General features: G+C 43.8%; 2 protein-coding genes across 5 annotated transcripts in view; one reads left to right on the forward strand and one right to left on the reverse strand.

Moving 5' to 3' along the window:
- The window catches only part of LOC147309152 (disks large-associated protein 1-like), a 168,637-nt gene that overhangs the window by 47,400 nt on the left and 99,236 nt on the right, over positions 1-22,001 (forward strand). The gene's annotated exons all lie outside the window — the stretch shown is intronic.
- On the reverse strand, positions 18,354-20,013 carry LOC147309153 (uncharacterized). The gene has a single exon (XM_086272632.1). It carries the CDS (start codon positions 19,911-19,913, stop codon positions 19,065-19,067), a length of 849 nt encoding a protein of 282 aa, XP_086128758.1. The 5' UTR covers positions 19,914-20,013; the 3' UTR covers positions 18,354-19,064.

Below are 22,001 nucleotides of genomic sequence, written 5' to 3' on the forward strand. Positions count from 1 at the left end.
ATTAGTCGACTAATCAGATCATCATCCACTGGATGTAAAACGTACAGCTTATTGCACCAGCAGCATCTGCTCTTATATAACTATCATTAGCTTACAGCTTTAAGTGTTTAAGATATGTGCTAACTAACAATAAAGACAAGATGATAGTTTATTAAATTTTAATGAAATTTGCAGATTGTTTCGGTGGAGTTTAATAAACTCAGCCGTCTGCTCCTTGCTGTCTAAAATATAACAGGATACTGAAGTATATTCTCGAGCATCTCACACTTCTGATGATCAGCTGTCTGCTTGATGTTTATTCAGCTGTGTAAAAACTATAACTTTAATCTCAGCCAAACCGATTTACTGAGGAACAAATAAAATACTGAAAAAAGCCAAACAATAACATTTTTAAGTTATCTAAGTGACTCATATCATGTTTAATTTGCCTGGAGTTCTCACCGGCTCTAGTGAGCCTAGCCCCCGGCTCGCTATCGAGCTGGTGGGTAACAGACGTCTCCGAAAATGTCGGAGCGCTTTTGAAAATATGTGGTGTCTTGATAAACTGAGCAGATATTTGAGGTTTACACAGCTACATTCTCACCTGAAAATATGTTAAAAGTTTATTTTGTGACCCAGAAAGAATAATAAGAGTAATATTAAAACTAACCAGCTGCCGCCATCAGTGGCGGTCCTAGCCTGTTTGGCGCCCTGGGCGAACACACCCTCTGGTGCCCCCCCCTCCCCCCCCCCCCCACACACACACACACACACACACACACATTAAGGATTGTCCATTGACATAAAACTGTTGTCGGAACCATACTGAATTTCACCAGAAAAACACACATATGAAATTCAAATTCAAATTTTATGAAGAGAGAGAGAGTATGCATAGTATGCAAACGGCTACCAAACAGCCATCATAATTTGTCATACAATGAGAACGGGACAAATCAACAATTGACAATGACTAATTAATATTAAAACCGCCCCGCCCTCTCCTCCCTGTGCCGCAAGCAGCAGGCGTACCTCGCAAACGGAGGGCGCCCTTACTCCCAGCAAATGGGCGATAGAAAACCGATCGGTGCCTGTACCATTCCCAGTATGCGCTGGCATGACGTCGGGGCAGCATGAATACGAGCAATTTTTATTATTTTTTATTAATTTTTTTGCCGATGCCCGTGATGCCGCCCCCCCACCACGATGCCGCCCCCGGCAACCGCCCGTGTCGCCCGTATCAAAAACCGCTACTGCCCGCCATTGTTGGAAACTGAGGATGGCCGCGCTATGAATTCTGGGATAGAATGGGCCACGAAGTATACACCCGACCCATCCTTCAAATCTGGGGAAATGAAGGACGCATTTGTCGGCCGCATTTGTCGGAGTCTTCGAATTTGGACAGTCATCGTCGTGTCGCTGTAACGTAATCGGCCTACAAATGCGGGCACAGGAGGATGCGGTTCCTGAATTTGGACACAGTTACTGCTTCTTCTTCTTCTTCGAGATTTGACGGCAGCTGGCATCTTTATACATGCAGTGCTGCCATCTTCTGTTTCAGTCCGTTATTACACTCTTAAATCCTACTACTTATTCCTGCGTCTTTTGGGATCTTATAAAGTTTTAAACTACGCGTCGTCTATTAAAATAGTCGTCGACGATTTTAATAGTCGACGTAATCGTGGCAGCCCTACTGTTGGTATATAAAGTTTTTTCTTCACTTAACAAACAGGCCACATCTTAGCTATAGACTGGAAAAAGTTAAGAAAACTTCCAAACCTGAATTCTGTCAGCTTTGAGGAGTACGTGTTTGACAGTTTGTGATGATTCTTTTCTCTTTGTGATCACAGGAGCTGATTCAAATTCAGACTTCAGCATGAGCTAGTGACAGCATCATCTTATATGTCCACACTTTATGCTGAATACACTTATTTGTTTTAATACTGGAGTAAATAAAGTACACAGGCTAAACTACCATATGATGTACTGTCAGCAAAACCTGCAGCTGTTCTGTTGAGAAAGACAAATTATGGGTTCAGGTCAAATTGTTATTACATTATAATTATGTAATTGGTTTCATTATACATATATGTGTATGTATATATATCTATATCTATCTATATCTATATATATATATATATGTATGTGTATATATATATATATATATATATATATATATATATATATATATATATATATATATATAAAATAATAATTATTATTATTATCATTCCCTGCTCGCCCCTGTGGACGGTCTATCCTCCAAGCTTGGGTCCTCTACCAGAGGAGCTTGAGGGTCCTGTGTAACCAGTATGTAACAAAATATATAAACAATGGGCAAATCAGAAGACTTCAGGAACGACAGGAGCCCAGAGGATGGGTAACCACAATGAAAACACAACTGCAAATGATGAAGCAATGGTTCAACTGTATTTGAAATTTTTGCACTGTATTGCATTTACAATAATAACCAAAATTGTGTGTGCGCGCACAGATACCCAAAATAAAAAAGAAACGAATGTTAGACCCGGGTCTTTTAAAGTGTCAATAGGATCCAGATCAGGCCTGTTTGGTGATCTGGTGAGTTATTGGTGTGAGTTCAGTCCACGATCGATGTATGGTTTGCACTGTTTTGTCCTACCACAGTTCAGGCAACCACACTTCAAGATTAAATTCCAAATGGGCTGTGGCTCGCCATCCATTACAATGGAAATTTATTCCTCTTCTGCGGATTTCCACAAAGTCTGTAATCCAATGTTCTCCGGGGAGTCTCAGCTCATTCTCCAACTGAAAAAAACCTGACCTAAGAGTGAGGTCAGAATTACTTCAAATGAACATTGTTCACACTTAACTAACAACACTTCTGTTTAAAGTATAAAGCATGAACAAAATATGTTTCAATTTCTAATGTTGTACAACTAATCAAATTCTAAACATTTTCATTACATGGCAATGTAGCTATCAACAATCATTAAAGCAATTCACACTGCTCATTAAAAGCAGCAAACTCAATATACTCTGCTCACTGTCAAGTAAGATAAGATAAGATAACTCTTTATTGTCATTGCACAGTCATACATAGTACAGTAGTACAATGAAATTGGAAAACTGTCCTACGTCGGCACTACATATAACACAACACGACACGATATGACACATCACAACGCAACAAACAACACAACACAGTATATTAACTTAGTATAAAAAAGAAGAATAAGTGTATTTGTATTGCACACTGTTATTATTGCACATTAATTGTGTGACAAACCAGTGTGTGAATGTGTGTGTGAATGGGTGGATGACTGGATATGTAAAGCGCTTTGGGGTCCTTAGGGACGAGTAAAGCGCTATATAAATACAGGCCATTTACCATTAATTATTATTGCACCTTGTTATAAATATAAATATTATTATTGTTATTGTTTTAAACATTGTTACCTCCCCCCTAAAAAAGTCCAGGGAGGTATCCAGTCAGGTCAGCTATTTACATTGATCAGGGCTGTTGCCCTGTTGTAACAGCTGTCCTTGAGTCTATTTGTTCGGGACCTCAGCAGCCTGAACCTCCTGCCAGACGGCAGCAGCTTAAACACCCAGTGTCCTGGGTGTGTGCAGTCCCGTACGATGCTGTGTGCCCTCTTGAGACAGCGAGTGCTGTAAAGGTCCTTCAGGGAGGGAAGAGGATGTCCAATGATTTTTTGGGCCATATTGATGACCCTCTGGAGTGCCTTTCTGTGTGCTGTGGTGCAGCTGGAGAACCACACACCGATGCAATATGTCAGCACACTTTCAATGGAGCAGCGGTAGAAGACGGTCAGCAGCTCCTTCTTCAGGTCCATTTTTCTGAGGATTCTCAGAAAGTGGAGACGCTGTTGGGCCTTCTTTAAGACCGCAGAGGTGTTAGAGCTCCATTGGAGGTCTGTGTCTATGTGCACACCCAGAAACTTGAAACTGGAGACCCTTTCCACGCACTCCCCGTTGATGCTGACAGGCTGCAGCACGGACTTCCTCCTTCTGAAGTTAACTACCAGTTCTTTTGTCTTGGTGGTATTGAGGTCCAGGTTGTTATCTACACACCAATCTGACAGCCTCTGAACTTCAGCTCTGTACGCAGTCTCCTCTCCCCCTGAGATGAGCCCCACCACGGTGGTATCATCTGCAAACTTGATGACTGTGTTGTCTGGGTGGGAACTAACACAGTCATGTGTGTATAGAGTGTACAGTAGGGGACTCAGTACACAGCCTTGTGGAGAGCCGGTGTTGAGGTTGAGGGCTGAGGAAAGATGAGGCCCCACTCTAACTCTCTATACACGGTCTGAGAGGAAGTCTCTGATCCAGCGGCAGGTGGTGGAAGGAAGTCCAATTTCCAGCAGTTTAACTATTAGTCTGTCCGGGAGTATCGTATTGAAAGCAGAGCTAAAGTCAACAAAGAGCAGCCTGGCGTAACGGCCCTGCACTTCCAGGTGAGAGATGGTGGTGTGGAGCGTTGTAGCAATGGCATCTTCAGTTGATCTGTTAGCTCTGTATGTGAACTGGAGCAGGTCGAGTGTGGGTGGCAAGCAGGACATGATGTGACGTTGGACCAGTTTCTCGAAGCACTTCATTATAACAGGTGTTAGAGCAACTGGTCGGTAGTTGTTGAGGCTGCTAATGTTAGTACGCTTTGGCAGTGGGACAATTGTGGCTGACTTTAGGCACGGCGGGATGCAGGACTGGGACAGTGAAGTGTTGAAGATCTTGGTGAAGACCCCAGCCAGCTGGTCTGCACACTCTTTTAGGACCTTTGCGGTTACCCCATCTGGTCCGGCGGCCTTCCTGGGGTTCACTGCCCTCTGTGTGTGCCTCACCTCATATTCCTGCACTATGAGGCTTGGGCTGCTGCTGCTGCCTCTGGTCCCTTCACCTCAAAGCGTGGTTCAGCTCCTCCGCAAGCTCCGCGTTACCCTCAGTCAATGTGGTATTGCCAGGTTTGTAGTTGGTTAAATGCTGAACTCCCTGCCATACCTGTCGTGAGTTGTTGGTGGTGAAGTGGTCTTCGATCCTTCTCTTGTACGCTGCCTTGGCCTCTCTGATGCCTCTTTTCAACTCAGATCTGGCTGTACTGTACTGCATACCATCACCGGATCTAAAAGCGGCGTCACGTTGCTTCAGCAGGACCTGGACCTCTTTAGTCATCCAGGGTTTCTGGTTGGAATACACCCGGAGACGTTTGTCCACAGTGACACTGTTGACACAGAAGTTAAAATATGAGAGCACTGATGTTGTGTGCTCTTCAAGGTCCTGATGTTCGAACACGCTCCGGTCCGTGTTTTCAAAACAGTCCTGCAGCTGATGTGATGCACCTTCTGGCCAGGTTTTCACAGTTTTTGTGACTGGGGGGGGCTCTTCTCCTAATGGGAGTGTATGCAGGGATCAGCAGCATGGACATGTGGTCTGACAAACCTAGATGTGGTAGAGGGGTTGCTCTGTAGCCTTTTTGGATGTTGCTGTAGGCTTTATCCAATGTGTTTTTCCCTCTCGTTGCACATTTAATATGCTGTTCAAATCTGGGGAATACTGACCTTAAATCAGCATGGTTGAAGTCCCCAGCTATAATGTGCACTGCGTTTGGATGGGAGTTCTGCTGATTGCTTATTGTCTTGTGCAGCTCCTCCATGGGCGAGTTAGCATTAGCATCTGGTGGTACATACACAGCCGTTACCATGACAACAGTAAACTCGCGAGGTATGTAGACGGGTCTGCACTTCACAGTCAAATATTCCAAATCTGGGGAACAATGGCTGTCTACAGTCTTTGTGTTTTTGCACCAGCTGTCATTGGTGTAGATGCATAAACCCCCTCCTTTGATCTTACCGGAGTGGCCATTCCTGTTGTGACGGTGGACCGTGCGGCCTGCTAGCTCAATAGTCGAGTCCAGAATTGATGGCTGCAGCCAAGTCTCTGTGAGTTATAATATTATGCTGCTGTTCCGTACACATTTGTTGACTGCAATTTGTAATCTCAGTTCGTCGATTTTGTTGGTTATAGAAACTATGGAAACAAACTCAGAAGGTCCTGACGACTGTAGGTGGACTCTACTTGATGTATAATAATAAAAAACACACACATCCACACAGATACACTTAGAAAAAGTAAAAAACAAAACACTGAACATGAGGAGCAGTGAGCCGCTGCGTCTGTGCGCGCTGCCATCTTGAAAGTAACAACAGTGATGAATAAAAGTAACACAATAAAACATTTCAATGCAACAGAGAGACATACTTTTTTCCCCTAACAACAGCTAATAAGTTCTCAACTAACACTTAACAACGGGAGTGTGCGTTTAGCTAGTACCCGCTAGCTACTTGCATAGTACCGTCACCATTAGCGTTTGTTTTTTGAAGCGAACAACGTCAACATTTCAGGATGCCGATCAGCGGCTATAACAGTTTGGTTACTCACCAGTGCAAAGCACTTCGTATTCATAAAACTAGCTTCGGCTATCCAAATCTGGCGGCTAATCAAGCAGACACCAACAGCTTCGCTGTTTCAACAGCTACCACGTTTTCCCCACAGGTACAGCTATGGCGCGTGTGGTCTAGGCAGCCTTAGCAGCGCAACCAAACATGAAAGCACAAGGCGGGACAAACAATCCCATTGGTTGGACCGCATTTGTATCCAGGTCAAAAAATAACCTTTGAGAAACAAAAATAAATAAATAACACAAATAATGCAATTCCGTACAAAATAATTTGGATTTTTTTTCTTTAGAGTCTCTCTCCAATTATGAGTGTTTTCAACTGAACAGAATAAAACACCTTTAATAATAATTACAATAAACAGTCTCTAATTGCATCTGTTTGCCACTGGGCTACACCTGCGCAGTATCTTAGCTGTTCCTAGGACTGCGCTCTTCTGGACAGAGATCTCCGATGTTGTTCCTGGAATTTGCCGGAGCCACTCGCCTAGTTTGGGAGTCACCACACCTAGTGCTCAGATTACCACTGGGACCACCGTTACCTTCACCCTCCACATTTTCTCAAGCTCTTCTCTGAGCCCTTGGTATTTCTCGAGCTTCTCGTGTTCCTTTTTCCTGATGTTGCTGTCATTCGGAACTGCTTCATCGATCACTACAGCCGTTTTCCTTTGTTTGTCTACCACCACTATGTCCGGTTGGTTAGCCATCAACATTTTGTCCTTCTGTATCTGGAAGTCCCACAGGATCTTAGCTCGGTCATTCTCCATCACCCTTGGGGGCGTCTCCAGTTTTGACCTCGGGACTTCCAGGTTATACTCGGCACAGATGTTCCTGTACACTATGCCGGCTACTTGGTTATGATGTTTCATGTATGCCCTGCCTGCTAGCATCTTGCACTCTGCTGTTATGTGCTGGATTGTCTCAGGGGCATCTTTACACAGCCTGTACCTGGGGTCTTGCCTGGTGTGATAGACCCAGGCCTCTATGGATCTTGTGCTCAGAGCTTGCTCCTGTGCTACCATGCATTAGTGCCTCTGTGCTGTCTTTCAGTCCAGCCACTGGTAGGATTTATGAATATCAGCCACCTGCCGGTGGTACATACCGTGCAGGGGCCTGTCCTTCCATGATAGTGCCTCCTCTTCCTCCTCATTCTTGGGTTTCTGCTGCCTGAGGTATTCACTGAGCACTTTATAATATATAAAAAGAACATTTTATATTAAATGTTAGATTTAAAAACAAGCAAACAAAATATTGTGTAGAAATATAATTTGCTTTTTTCTTTTAACAACAGGACCCAGATTCCATATTATTATTGACAGCTACATCCACCCTGGGGGAAAGTGAGTGAGACCATCAGGATAAAGCTGGGTCTGGATTCTTCGGTCCAGTGATTTTTAGAAACTTCTCCCTTTCTTACATCAAAGCTGTCCTGTGTTAGATGTTTTGTTGCAAACGCTGTCAAACCTAAAATGAGGATGTGGGCCCAGCTAGTGAATATGCCAATTGTCATGACCATTGATCAACAACCACTGATCACAGATCATTTGCCATGAGTACCATTCACAGCGAGAGAGAGAATGGCTGCAATCACAGTATGGTGGTGACAGATGTATCCTTAGGCCCCCTCCTTGATTCAGAGATGGTCTTTCCCTTTTCATGTAAATGGCCTCCTTTTCACTTAGGCAGCGGTTGTTCTTCTCTTCTGGATCAGCTGGAGCTTTCTTTAGGCGCCTTCGCAGCTTTGACAAATGTCCAGCTGGGATAAACACATTTACTCCGGGCCTTCTTGGTGTGATGTTCTTCTGCTTCTCTGGCCGCTGTGTCTGTGGGGATGGTGTTCACTCTATGTTGTAATGTCCTGATGACACCCAGTTTATATGGATCCATATGCGTAGGTAGGTTTATGGTACACATCAGCTTTTAGATGTCCCCCATTACTGATGGAAATCTCTCAGTCTAAGATAGCTAACCTGCCACTTTTCATATCCTTCCTGGTGAATTTGATGTGTTGGTTCACTGAGTTAATGGGATCTATGAATTGTGGTACGTCCTGAGATGTGATTTTCAACCAGGTGTCATCCACATACCTGAGTCAATGACTTGGTGGTGTTTCAGGGTAGGATAGCAAAGCTCTCTTTTCCACTTCTTCCATGTACAAGTTGGCCACGATGGGTGAAACTGGGGAGCCCATGGCACACCCATGTTTCTGCCTGTAGTACTGACCCTTGTATGTGAAATAGGTGGAAATAAGACACAGTTCCAAAAGCAAACACTTGGTCGATGCTGAGAGTGGTCCTGTCACTTCAGTGACTGGAATACAAGTGAAGAACAAACCGTGCACCTACCCTTGTGTGCCGGAAGGATGATATTGTAGTTGTCATTACTTAGTGATGTGAGTGAAATTACTAAGTGTGAAATTGAACAATGACCCCGAAAAAATTCAAAGAGTAATTCTTACAGTATAAAACCAAAGAAACTGTATAGATGATGCTATATGCACACTTAATAGCATCTTCCACATTATCAGTGAATCTTTTCAATGTATGTACACTCCTTTAGGGTGTGAATAAAATGTAATCCTTGATAAACCCTTTGCACAATTAATACTTGCTCTAGTGTGAAGTGACCTTGTTAAGTGCATCTATTTACCTTTCTCTATCTAATCACCCAATCACACGGTAACAACTCAATGTATGTAGGCATGTAGAGGTGTTCAGGAAAACCTGCAGAAGTTCAAAGCTACATCAAAATTGAAAGTTTATGAGGAAAATGACAGAAGATAGGTGTTGAAGATATGATTCATGCTTCTTTTACAGTCAGCTGGTTGTTTCCGTCCCCACCTCTTTCACACATCCCACTGCTGAGCTGTTCCTTTCTGTCTGTCTATTGTAGGTTTCATAGGCAGGCACTAACCCAGGATTTAATTTCAGAAGAAAAAAGGGTAGCTTTACAGCTCTGTGCAGAAGGAAAGCAGGTAGTGAGATAAAGAGAGAAATTCAGGGAGAAACAGGGTAGGCCCACGCTCTTCTCTTCTCAACCTTGCTCTAAAGGGTGAATTGAATCATAACAGTAAGTGGGCGAAAAGAAAGAGAAAAAAATCCTTTCCACGCAGATTCTGACGTACATCTCTAGCTGACTGGGGGTCATCTGATGATGTGATGAAGTAGGATAATGGGAGTATAGGAAAGAGAGAAAGTGATGGAGAGGGAGTTGTTGATAGCTTCCAACAGCTCTGGGTGTCTCCCTCTCTCTCTCTCTATTGGATTTTAATGGCTGTCTCTTTGTAAAATCTGTCCAGCTGGGGGAAATTGTCGTGACTTTCTTCCAGAAGCTGACTTAAACATACATCATATGTCATACATATTAGACATACGTATGACTTAGAAATTAACTGTTTAAAGCAAATGTCTACACTGAGTGTTGGCAATAAAGACTCTACTCTGGTAAAGAACTGTGGAACATATTCAGGGCAATAACAGTAGTTCTTATAGATTAAACCCCCCCAAAACAAAAACAGAGAGTAAATGAACACTGATGTGTTAGCTGACATTTTATTTTAGCTGTGCAAAGCAGCAACTGCATTTTCATAGTAAACCAACAGAATGGTTTTTTTTATTAATAATGCTGTTATTGCTACGTGAAGGCTTTGTGTTATGTGTTTTTGCCTTTTATACCACTTAGCTACCACAATTAGTCAACTATTTTGACCAATTTTTTTTTTAAATAAAGATTGTAAAGTATTTCATTTGGACTTTAATAACACAATAATCAGCACATTATGTCAAACAAAGATGCACAGATGGATTAAACAGTGTAATATATATGGTGTTGCATTGACAATGCACAATGATTTGGTCCTCAGAACATCAACTTGGGGCAACCGGGCATACTGTTGTGATTCTGTGTACATTATTAGAGGAGGAGGAAGGCTATAGAGTGAGCATGTGTGTGAGCTCCTCACATTTCTTTTGAATACAGCAACAAGAGAAATAAACAAGAATAACAAGAGAAAACTGGTTATTTAGATCCCCACACTCAAAAAAAATAACAATTTGAATGAACATAAACAAAAATCATGGAAAGGATTTCCACGTGATTAAATTGCATTTCTGAATTTCATGCAGCTCTAACATGATATAATTACGTTCACCTTAGAAACAAGAAATTTTTCTGTTCCAATTACAAGTTAGACTCTTGTAAATGTAACAACCACCCAATTTACTTATTTTTTTAATGCATAAGCTATACTGTGACAGTACGGTTACTTCTTTGGTGGTTTCATATATAGCCAGGGGTTTCAGACTTTGGATGAATTGGCATGAAGTTTTTGTCCACTTCAGTACTTCAGAAGCAACAGCATTTCTTTTATTTATCCTTACTTCCTACTACAGATGTGGCTTGTGCAGGTATAAGTAACCAAACAGTGAATAGCTAGAGGTGGGACAGCAAACCTTACTGGCCTTAAAAGGCCTGGCGCTGATTTGAGATGTGGTGCTTCCATTTAGATGGTTTTGCTGTGAACAGACATCATGAAGTCAAAGAAGCTCTCCATGTAGGTGAAACAAGCCGTCCTTAAGCCATCTGAGAAACTGCAATACCGCTCCAATATTAGGAGTGACAAAATCTATAGTTTGGTACATCCTGAGAAAGAAAGCAAGCAATGTTAAACTCAGCAATGCAAAAAGACCTGAATGTCCACGGAAGATAACAGTGCCATTGAGAGCATCCTCACTGGATGCATCACCACCTGGTATGGCAACAGCACCGCCTACAACTGCAAAGCTCTCCAGCGAGTAGTGCGGTGCTCTGAACGGATAATTGGAGGTGAGCTTCCCTCCCTCCAAGACATCTACAGGAAGCGCTGCCTGAGGAAAGCGGGGAGGATCATCAAGGACTCCAGTCACCCCAGCCATAAACTGTTCAGACTGCTTCCATCAGGAAGGAGGTTCTGCAGCATCCGGTCCCGAACCAGCAGACTGAGAGACAGCTTCTTCCACCAGGCCATCAGACTGCTGAACACGTCATAGACACCTCAGCTTCACTACTGGAACTTCAACATTATGCACTACATACTGTACAGTAATGCCACTGTTTTGCACATGTCTCACTCTGTATATTTTATTTTATTTATTTTATATATTCTATTTATTGTTTACTCTATTTAATTTGTAAAATATGTGTACACACACACACACACACACACACACACACACACACACGTAGAAAAATATTTAGTATACACATCCAGAAATGCATACACTATTATATATTGTACATATATTTATTAGTTTCAGATGTAGCCATTCTTGTATTTTGCTTGTTTACATTATTGTATTTTGCACAACTCTGTTGCTTGTGAAGCTCGCACACAAGAATTTCACTCACATGTGCTGTACCAGTGTACCTGCACATGTGATGTGACAATAAAAGTGATTTGATTTGATTTGATTTGGTGGATGATCAAAACAGAATCGAAGAATAAAATAGAATAGCCCTTTATTTTTATTTTTTAGCCAGAATTCAGTTACACTCCTAGACAAAGAGGTTGTAGTAAAGCTCTGATTGTCGCTCCTTTGTTTTGTTTGCAAGGGATATGGTGTTGATGATAGATGGAAGCGGGTTCTTGTTTTCGCAGCTGGAAGCGATAGTCAGTCCTGCATTTTATTTTTTCTCTCTGCACCGTCTGCGTCACTTGCTGTTCCAGACAATTACCCATGGTGCACCCAGTGGTCTCGCAATCTTGGGTGGGATACTGTTGATCCAACTTGAAGTAAAGTCCGGGTTCAGGCTAAGGCTGATGTTTATCAGTTTCTGATGATCAGTGCACTTCAGGAAGATACAACAAAAAGGAAACAAAAACACAAAAAGTGCACAGTAATTAGAAGCGCTGTGGTGCATCCGTACATCCGTATGCAGCGTCATCTCATCTTCATATCCATTGTGATTAGAGCAGAGCGATATGACCAAAAATATTTATGCATTAAAGTTATATAAACTTTAACAGTGCAAATGCAAATTTCTCGCTGACAGTTCAACCAAAAGGCATTTCCAGTGGAAACTGGCCGACATATCCTCAGCATAACCATGTAAAATATCCACAACACTTAAAAAGAGGTTATACACACACAATACGGTAATATTATGTTGAAGCACAGTACGTATCACTCTGCGAGGCTCCTGCCTGCGATAGCCGTAAAGCTCCGACAATCCATCAAGCGGTGCGGGTTCGTAGCTTAGAAAAAGTCGTACTAAAACATTTGACAGATTTTCGAGCGCCGTGTACATAAAATCGTTTCGAGGTCAGTAAACACAACCAGAGTTCATACATAAGTCACACGGGATTATAAGGGGATCTGTCGACTTTCAGAAAAATCAAAGGATTGATTTTAAGTGCCGTATTTTCCAAAAAACATGGTAATAACGACGGCCTGCTAGCATGCGCTACCAAAAATAGTGCTTTGTTGTGTATCTGATGGACAAAAGCCAAACCAGTTCCACACCACTGAAGTTGCAGCATTTTTACAAACCAGTTCTGGTTCATCTGTTTCATTCAACGATCCGCTTTCGCCCTTCTTATTCTCCGTCGCCGCCATGCATTTTCCGCCATGTGCGTATGAAAACAAAGGCACTGCGCATGTGCATTTTACCCAAATTCTATTGCGATATTTCATTTTCTTATTATTGCCCAACATTATACCGGTATTACTGTGAACGGTATGATATAGCCCAGCCCTAATGGTGATGAGAAACTGCTTCACAACATCCAACAAAGTGAATATAGTGGATATCCAAGTCTACCATAAAAAGAAGACTGCAGGAAAGGAAATACAAAAGGTTCACTGAAAGTTGCAAGCCACTCATAAGCCTAAAACATAGATAGAATAGACTGCACTTCCAAAAAAAGCTGAAACAATGAAACAGCTCTTCAGTGTCATTTTTATTCATTGTGGCAATGTACAGAACTAAATCCCTCCAGCCCATGGAGGAATACATTAGCTACATATTAAGACTTTGTCAAATATTTTCTCTGCTGGTCACATATTGCATACCTCAGCCCTGACGTGGGTCATGAAGAGTTAGAAGTCCCTGGGCTTTTTGCGTGAGAACCTGTATTCAGGGACAAATACTAAGGTCAGAGAGCCATCGGATCTCATTTTAGGGTGAGTATAGGGTCATTTGATCCTCACAACCATTGCAAGAGCTTGGTCCATGGCAATAAGTTGGACTTATTCCCGGTGGGTGTTGGACTCCACCAGAGATGGACTTTGTCACCGATTGTGTTCATGATTGTGTTCATGGGGCAGGGATAGCTCAGTAGGTAAAGTGGTCGCCCCATGATCGGAAGGTCGGCGGTTCGAATCCACTTAACGGCTACCCTGAGGTACCCCTGAGCAAGGTACCGTCCCTACACACTGCTCCCCGGGCGCCTGCTTAGTGGGCTGCCCACTGCTTCACTGAGTGAATGGGTCAAATGCAGAGAAAAAACAAGTAATTTCCCCATGGGGATCAATAAACTATCCATTATTATTATTATTATTATTATGGACAGAATTTCTAGGCATAGCCAAGTGGCAGAAAGTGTCTATTTGATCTCAGAAACTTGTCACAACTCAAAGCACCTCCAAGTTCAAGGCCATGGTCCTCAGCTGGAAAAGGGTGGAGTGCTTGCTCCTGGGAGAGGTGTTCCTGGCAGGTCCCACAAGGAGGAGACCCCTGGGGCAGACTCAGGACACACTGAAAGGTTATATCTTTTGACTTGCCTGGGAACACCTTGGTGTTCCCCTGGAAAAGCCGGAGGAGGTAGCTGGGGAGAGGGAGGCCTGGGTGTCCTTGTTTCTCTATCCAAATTTGAACTTCCTACAATTATTCAGCTATCTTCCATAATTACTAAGTTAAAGTCATCATCATGTCTTTTGGATAAAAGAACAAGCTGATGCTATGGTGCTCTGAAATTTATTCCACTGCTTCATCCAAAGCAACAAGACAGACAAAGTTTTTATATGATTTAGCATTATAGAAATGAATTCTAAAATGCTAAACGCCTATATACATTTGAATTATTATTGCAAAGTTTGCATTGCATGACTAAGTGTAATTGATTCATACTTTATGCATATTGTGGTCCCTGTATATTGCGTCTTGTATAAGGATTGTACACCAGCCCATTGTCAAAGGGAAAACTACAGAATCCTGATTATAGTTAGCTGGTTTTATCTTTATCTATATTAAAGGAAATTGAAACCTGAACAGTCCAAGCTATATCTAACAGTGAAAGCACCAAGCAACCGTGGGTTCTCCCTGGAAATGCCTCATATTAGACTGCATTCCTTATGTGAAGCATTTGTAATGCAGTCATAAAGTTATGCACAGATCATGGTCAGACCTTCTGAGAGATGGAGTAATATAAATATCTGAGATCAGCTGAAGTGGACTCACTGCTCTACATCTAGTTACAGCTTGCCACTTCCACTGGAGAGTAGTCATGGAGGCAGGTTAAATGAATAAAGGCAAACCTGTAATCACTGATAAAAAATAAAGATAAAAAAAGAGTAGAAGAAACACACAACCTCCTAAGTAAAACAAAACAGGAAGACAGACCAGAAGTAGAAAGACCAATAGAAGAACAATATGGCCAAATTTACTAACAACATCAAACCCTATTTTGGTGTTTAAAAGGCCAATTTTGCCCACAGTAAACAGTGTCTGAAATGAATGGACAATGGAGTTGCGGTGGAGGTGTGTTCTGAGGGGAGGTGCAGCGGGCTTGAGGGACAGTGCCAGGGAGGCTGTTAGGGCAGCTGACAGCACTTAAGTAATTGCGGTCATGCTACTTCAGTGACGCCGAAGAGGAGAGGGAAGTGTAGGATGTGACAGCTCGAAAGCTGCGGCAAAGCACAACACACAATAAAAGAGTTCTCACAGCTGCTGTGTGTGTTCTGGGTCCTAACTGTTCACAGTGGTGCCGCAAGATGTCTGATCCACAGACTGTGCAGCCAGTGCATGCCCTGGCTCAGTTGTTGGCAGAGCTGGGGGCTATGCACCGGGAGCAGGGAGCGGCCCAGTGCAAGCAGCTAGAGGTGCTGCATGACTAGGCTGAGCGGCAGACACAAGTGTTCGAAAACCTGGTCGCTCTGGTGCCTCTTCTCCGCTGTTTTCGCACAGGATGACCAAAGGGGGGTGATCCACAATCCTTTCTGGAGGTTCTCAAGGTCACAACTGCAATCACCCTGTCGTCGATGTTGAGGTGTGACTTAAATGGTGTTTGCAAGGCTATCCCAGACCAGGCGGGTCTGTTCCTGGAGGTCCAGCAGCGCCGGGGGGGTTATATGGTGGTGCAAAACCGACCCTTTGCTTATCCCCAATTGCTGTGGGATGGAGTGATTGCAGCCTGGCCTTTCACCGGGAGAAGCACAGCTGCTCGACCTGATCATGCTGGAGCACTTTATAGATGGGGGTGGGGTGGGAGGCAACGCCAAATTCTGGCCCAGAGGAAAAGGCTTCCCAGCAGTCTCCCAACACCTCCGGCCACTGAGGAGTGCCTGCGATGTAATACTAATCCATTCCTCTCTGCTGCCTCTCCCCAGGTCCCGGCGGCTTCGGGCATTGCACCTGACTCACTGATGGTTGTACAGATGTCAGGGCATGAGTGTTGATGGTACGGGACACCTCCTCCATGAGTGTCTGTTACTGGAGGTGGGTCAGGTGTTCTGCGTCGCCGGGCCCCCAATACCTTCCCTCAGTCCAAAAGGGATGGCTTTGTTCTGTTCAGGTGCCTGGGGGGGTACACGTCAGGCTATGGTGGACTTGGGCTGTATGCAGACCCTGGTCCACCAAACTAGTGCAGAGTTACTCACCAACTAACAAGGACCCTTTGTGGTCACACGGCGAGTGGGTAATGTTGAGTATGAAGTGGCGCAGTCAGACAGGGGAGGAGCCACAAAGGGGGTATCAGCTTAACCTCCTAAAAAGCGTGGAGAGATGGTGATGCCAAATTCCACCATTCCCACCTCTACCACCATCTTACATAGGCCCAGAGAGCAGATTTTCTATGGTTTGTGACATGCCATTATTTCTTGTAGTTTGTCAGGATTTTTAATATATTTGGAATGAAAGGGGGAAGGTTTATCACAACAAGTGGTAGATGTCTCAAAGTTGTGAGCACAGTGTTAGGCTCACTCCTGTAATACTACACTGAGTCTTCAATCTGCAGAACTGAACTGAACTGAACCTGGAGTGTCAGAGTGAAGGAGGAAAATCCTGACATAGGCATCCAGACACAAGTATGTGTCTTGCTTTAGAAGCAGCCAAATTAGTTTTTACAATGCGCGATGGGTTTGCAGTGTCACACAACTATTAATGGGATTGTGTTAGAGTAATGTCTAAATTACACAATTTGTATTACTGATATTAACTAGTACCTATAGGCTCTCATATGCACCTGTATATCCGTGAAATCCTCAGGTAGAGGTTTTTTGTCTGTTCCAGGGGTCCACCTGAAAACTAAAAGGGACAGAGCCCCGAGGCTCTGGAACGACCTGCCCAAGGAAATCAGGTCGGTGGAGTCAGTGACTTTCTCCAAGTCATATCTTAAAGCACACTTTTATGATAACAAAGATTTTGATTTGCTTTGAATTGTCTTTTTATTTCCTGTATTTGATACTTTTGCTTTTTTAAGCAGTTTGTACTGTGCTTTCTATATAGAAAGAAACACGTAAACATACAGAAAAGAAAAAACTGATTTAGTGACTTGGTAGGCAGAGATTAGGATCTCTATTCAGTTCAGTTCAATTAATTTTTATTTATATATTTTACCAAATAGTCACCTTGAGACACTTTACATTGTGAGGTAAAGAGCTTACAATAATACAGTCTGACACGTCACACAAAAAGAATAAGTGTATAAGTGTACATAGTGTGCATAATTTGTTTGTCATAATCAAGTTACACTGAGCAAAGATGGAAAGAGAAAGTAAAGGGGATTCGCTCTCTTGGCACCAAGAGTTAGTGCTGTGTCATAAAAACTTTGGCTTGGATACTTAGCTGTAGAAGATTTTATCAGTGTTATTGTAGGGTCTTTACCTTATAATATGAAGCGCATTGAGGGCACTTTTGTTGTGATTAATAAATATTAATATAGATCAAATGAAATGCCTTGAATATCCCATTCTTTTGAAAGCTTTCACTCATGAACCTCTTCACCCATTAAAATATAAAACCTTAAATTGAAAAATAGATGGATACATTTTATACTGTAATCACCATAAATGAAGAACAGTGAACAGTTCTTCATTCATCCATTTCAATCTAATCTAATAAATAGATACAATATACAGAAAAAAATATTCTTGTGTATTAATTTCCACATGTGGATGTTATTTCTGAGACTGGTGGAAAATGGAAAATGTTCAGACTTCTATTTGAATTGTGAGAATGACTTACAGTTTTTGAGTACTTACACAAGTGGAGGAGTTCAAGTATCTCGGGGTGTTGTTCACTAGTGACGTTAGAAGGGGGCAGGAGATCAGACAGATTGGTGCTGTGGCTGCAGTGATGTAGACACTGCACCGGCCTGTTGTAAAAGCGAAACATCTCAACTTACCGGTCGAGCTACATCCCTACCCTCACCTATGGTCACGAGCTATGGGTAGTGACCGAAAAAACTATGAATTATTATATAATTGTAACCCACATAATAGCAACTATAATCCACATAATTCCCTTAGGGTTTAATAAAGTATGATGATTCTGATTCTGAAGAAAGAGATTGCGGCTACAAGCGGCATTTTTAAGTTACTTTGTTATAAATTCAACATCACCTCACAAAGTTGGCAGATGCCTTAACACCAATTTTAATAACATACTCTGAAATGCATACTTTAAAAAAAACTGGATTGTAACAGTAATTTAAGAATCAGACAAATCTTTTGTGGCATTCAATAAGAACGTTTTAGAGACAGGTAGAGATGAGGGGGGCTGCTTGTCAACAGATGTGTAAAAATCACAGGCATATTGAGGATATTTGGGCCAGGATTTGGAAGTCACTGTCCTTTTGTGGGGATCGGAGAGCTGTTTGAATGGTCACCTAATGTGTGACAAAAGAATCTCCTGTGATGCTAATAACAGTCTGTGCACTCTTACCTTTGGTCTTAAAATTACTGCAGCGATTTACCAGAGATGTCCAGAGGGCAGAGTAAAAAAAAAAAAAAAAAATACAGGTGTGTAAACATACACGGCAGACCCAGTGGCATTTTAATGCTTTTTATTAAAGCTTTGACGGTTGCTGTCCACAATACTCACAGAGCTGCAGCTCTCCCGCTGCCCGCTCAACACTATCACAACAACACAACCACAGGACCCAGTACAATATTTAATTCGGTGGGGCGTGATTGCGGATGCCGTGCAGGTGCGTCCACCTCCTCTGCACGGCACCGCAGGCCACGCCCCGCTACATACCCCCATCGCCCGACTGAGGCCGGGGAACCATCCGGCCGAACGTACTCCCCCCACCGCGAGCGGGAGAGGGGATCCGCTCGAACCATCGGCGCCCCCGGGCCCTGGCCAAGCGACGGGGAGTTGTGAGTTCAAGTGGCTGCCCGCGAACCCAGCAGCTTCGGCGAAGCTGGTCCAGAGGTCAGCCACGTGGCAGGTGGACGCGGCGCGGTCGGTACGGTCGTGCGCCCCGGCTCACAGGCAGCTGGGCAGATGTCCGGCAGGCACCGGCCTCTGGTGGAGGTGAGGCCGCTCTGCTCACCCTGCTAACCTCGGGCTTCGGTGGCGCGGACTCCCTTAGCACGGGCACCACCGACTTATCCCGCGGCTTCTCCGCCCCTCCCGGTGGGAGCAGCTCACGTTCCCCTCGCTGCGCCTCCGCCGCTGCCCCTACCGGCTGGAGCGGCTCCTCGGGCGCCGCCATCGCCGCTGTCTCTCCCGGCTGGAGCGGCTCCTCGGGCGCCGCCATCGCCGCTGTCTCTCCCGGCTGGAGCGGCTCCTCGGGCGCCGCCATCGCCGCTGTCTCTCCCGGCTGGAGCGGCTCCTCGGGCGCCGCCTCCACCGCTGCCGGCTCCGCCGCCTTCTTCCGGGGCGCAGGAACGGGCACCGGGCCCTGCAGAGCCCCAGCGGCTCCTACGCGAGGTGTGGGGACAGGCGCTGTGGCAGGCTGCGTGCTAGCTGGTCGCAACCTGGGGGCCGGCACTGGCGCCTGCACGGACTGGATCTCCTCCACTCCAGCGCCATTGGGGAGCGCCGGTGGGGGTGGTGGTGGTGTCGGGCAGGACCGGATCAGCGCCGCCAGATTCTCCATTCTCTGCAGATGGCGTTCAGTCTGGTCCTGCAGCTCTTCCCGCCTGCGGCGCCACACCGCCGCCTGCTCCTGCTGCGTGGCCGCCAGCTCGGCCACCATTCTCGCCAGCTCCTCCCTCTGCTGGCCCACTCCTGGATCTGCCGTGCCTCCCGTCCTGGGTTTCGGCACCACTGTAAACATACACGGCAGACCCAGTGGAATTTTGATGCTTTTTATTAAAGCTTTGACGGTTGCTGTCCACAATACTCACAGAGCTGCAGCTCTCCCGCTGCCCGCTCAACACTATCACAACAACACAACCACAGGACCCAGTACAATATTTAATTCGGCGGGGCGTGATTGCGGATGCCGTGCAGGTGCGTCCGCCTCCTCTGCACGGCACCGCAGGCCACGCCCCGCCACAAGGTGATTCACAGCAGGCAATTTACTGCATTTTAAAATTATGCAATATATAAATTACTGGTAAAACTACTGTTAAGACATTTAATTTTAAGATAGCTACATAATATATTTAATAAATTGTGTTATTAAAGAGTTTACTGTTTGCAGAGTCATTTATTAATAACTATTAATTCTCTTTCCTGTCAGCACATAGAGTTGTTGTACTTACACCTATCTAAATAACTAAATAGATACTGTAGATTGGACATTTGTGGGACATGTACGAGTTGGAATGTCCATATATGTCCCTTTTTAAAGCGCAGAATTTTTTCCAGAGTGCTGAAACAAATCACAAAAGTGATATTCTAAGATTAGCAGCAGACAACCTAAATAAGCAGACATAACTGATGTTGCCAATAATGGTGAGGGTTACCAATAGGGTCACTGACCTTGTTAATCACCTGAAATGTTTAAAATAAAGTTTCACATATTTCTGTAAAAAATACACACACATTGTTGCATAATTGGAGAGCATTTCAATTTCAGTTTTTGCATTTTGTATAAGAATACTGGCAGTGCAGTTATAATAACCACATTCTGTAGGTGAGAGTAACTTCCAGTGTTTTTGCTTTCTTTTCTGTTTGTCCATTTGTACACCATAGACGAGTTTTATTAAGCAGTGAAATTGATGCTACAAAATGAGTGTAAAGTTGATCTACTAATAATAATGTTTTTATGCTTTCATGTTCAGGAACACAAGTCAGCAATAATCACAGTGTGCAAGCATCACTTTCTGTCTTCTGTCTTGCTTATTAAATGTGCACAACATCCAGTTTATTTGCTGCAGGCAAATATCTAAATCACTATTATATAGAAAGGCACAACACTATGATTCTGTTATAATTATAGAATCCCTGAACAAAGGTCTGCCTGTAAATGAATGCGCATTCACACCGTTCCCAATGGTGAATACACAAGACATCCATCCATCCATCTTAATCCGCTTATCCAGGGCAGGGTTGTGGAGGCAGCAGCCTAAACAGAGAATCCCAGACCTCCCTCTCCCCAGCCACCTCCTCCAGCTTGTCTGGGGGAACACCAAGGCGTTCCCAGGCCAGAGAGATATAATCTTTCCAGCATGTCCTGGTTCTGCCCCGGGGCCTCCCCCCGGTGGGACATACTCAGAACACCTCACCCAGGAGGCGCCCAGGAGGCATCCTTGTCAAGGCAAGGCAAGGCAAGGCAAGTTTATTTGTATAGCACAATTCAACAACAAGGTGATTCAAAGTGCTTTACAGAGACATTAGAAACAAGAACAAATAAAAAGCATGATTTAAAATTGAATAAAACAAGCAAATAAACTAACTAAGTAATTAACAAACAAACAAACAAACAACAGTATATAAAATCAAAACAGATAAAATCAGAACAGTAGATAAAATCAGTAGTTAAATGTAAGTTTTGAAATTTAAGCTTAAAGTGTGGATTTGGTGCTTTATTCAAATGCAGCTGAGAACAGGTGAGTCTTCAACCTGGATTTAAATAAACTGAGTGTTTCAGCTGATCTGAGGCTTTCTGGGAGTTTGTTCCAGATATAAGGAGCATAAAAGCTGAATGCAGCTTCTCCGTGTCTGGTTCTGACTCTGGGAACTGATAAAAGACCGGATCCAGATGACCTGAGGGATCTGGAAGGTTCATACTGGGTCAGGAGGTCATTGATGTATTTTGGTCCTAAACCATTCAGAGCTTTATAGGCCAGCATCAGAACTTTAAAGTCTATCCTCTGACGGACAGGCAGCCAGTGTAAGGACCTCAGAGCTGGACTGATGTGGTCCACTTTTTTGGTCTTAGTGAGGACTCGAGCAGCAGAGTTCTGAATGAGCTGTA

The sequence above is a fragment of the Aulonocara sp. 'chitande type north' Nkhata Bay genome, linkage group LG18 (assembly GCF_057382095.1).
Source record: "Aulonocara sp. 'chitande type north' Nkhata Bay isolate Kocher_YH1m ecotype deep benthic linkage group LG18, A_spYH_male_GT1.1, whole genome shotgun sequence".
NCBI lineage: Eukaryota > Metazoa > Chordata > Actinopteri > Cichliformes > Cichlidae > Aulonocara > Aulonocara sp. 'chitande type north' Nkhata Bay.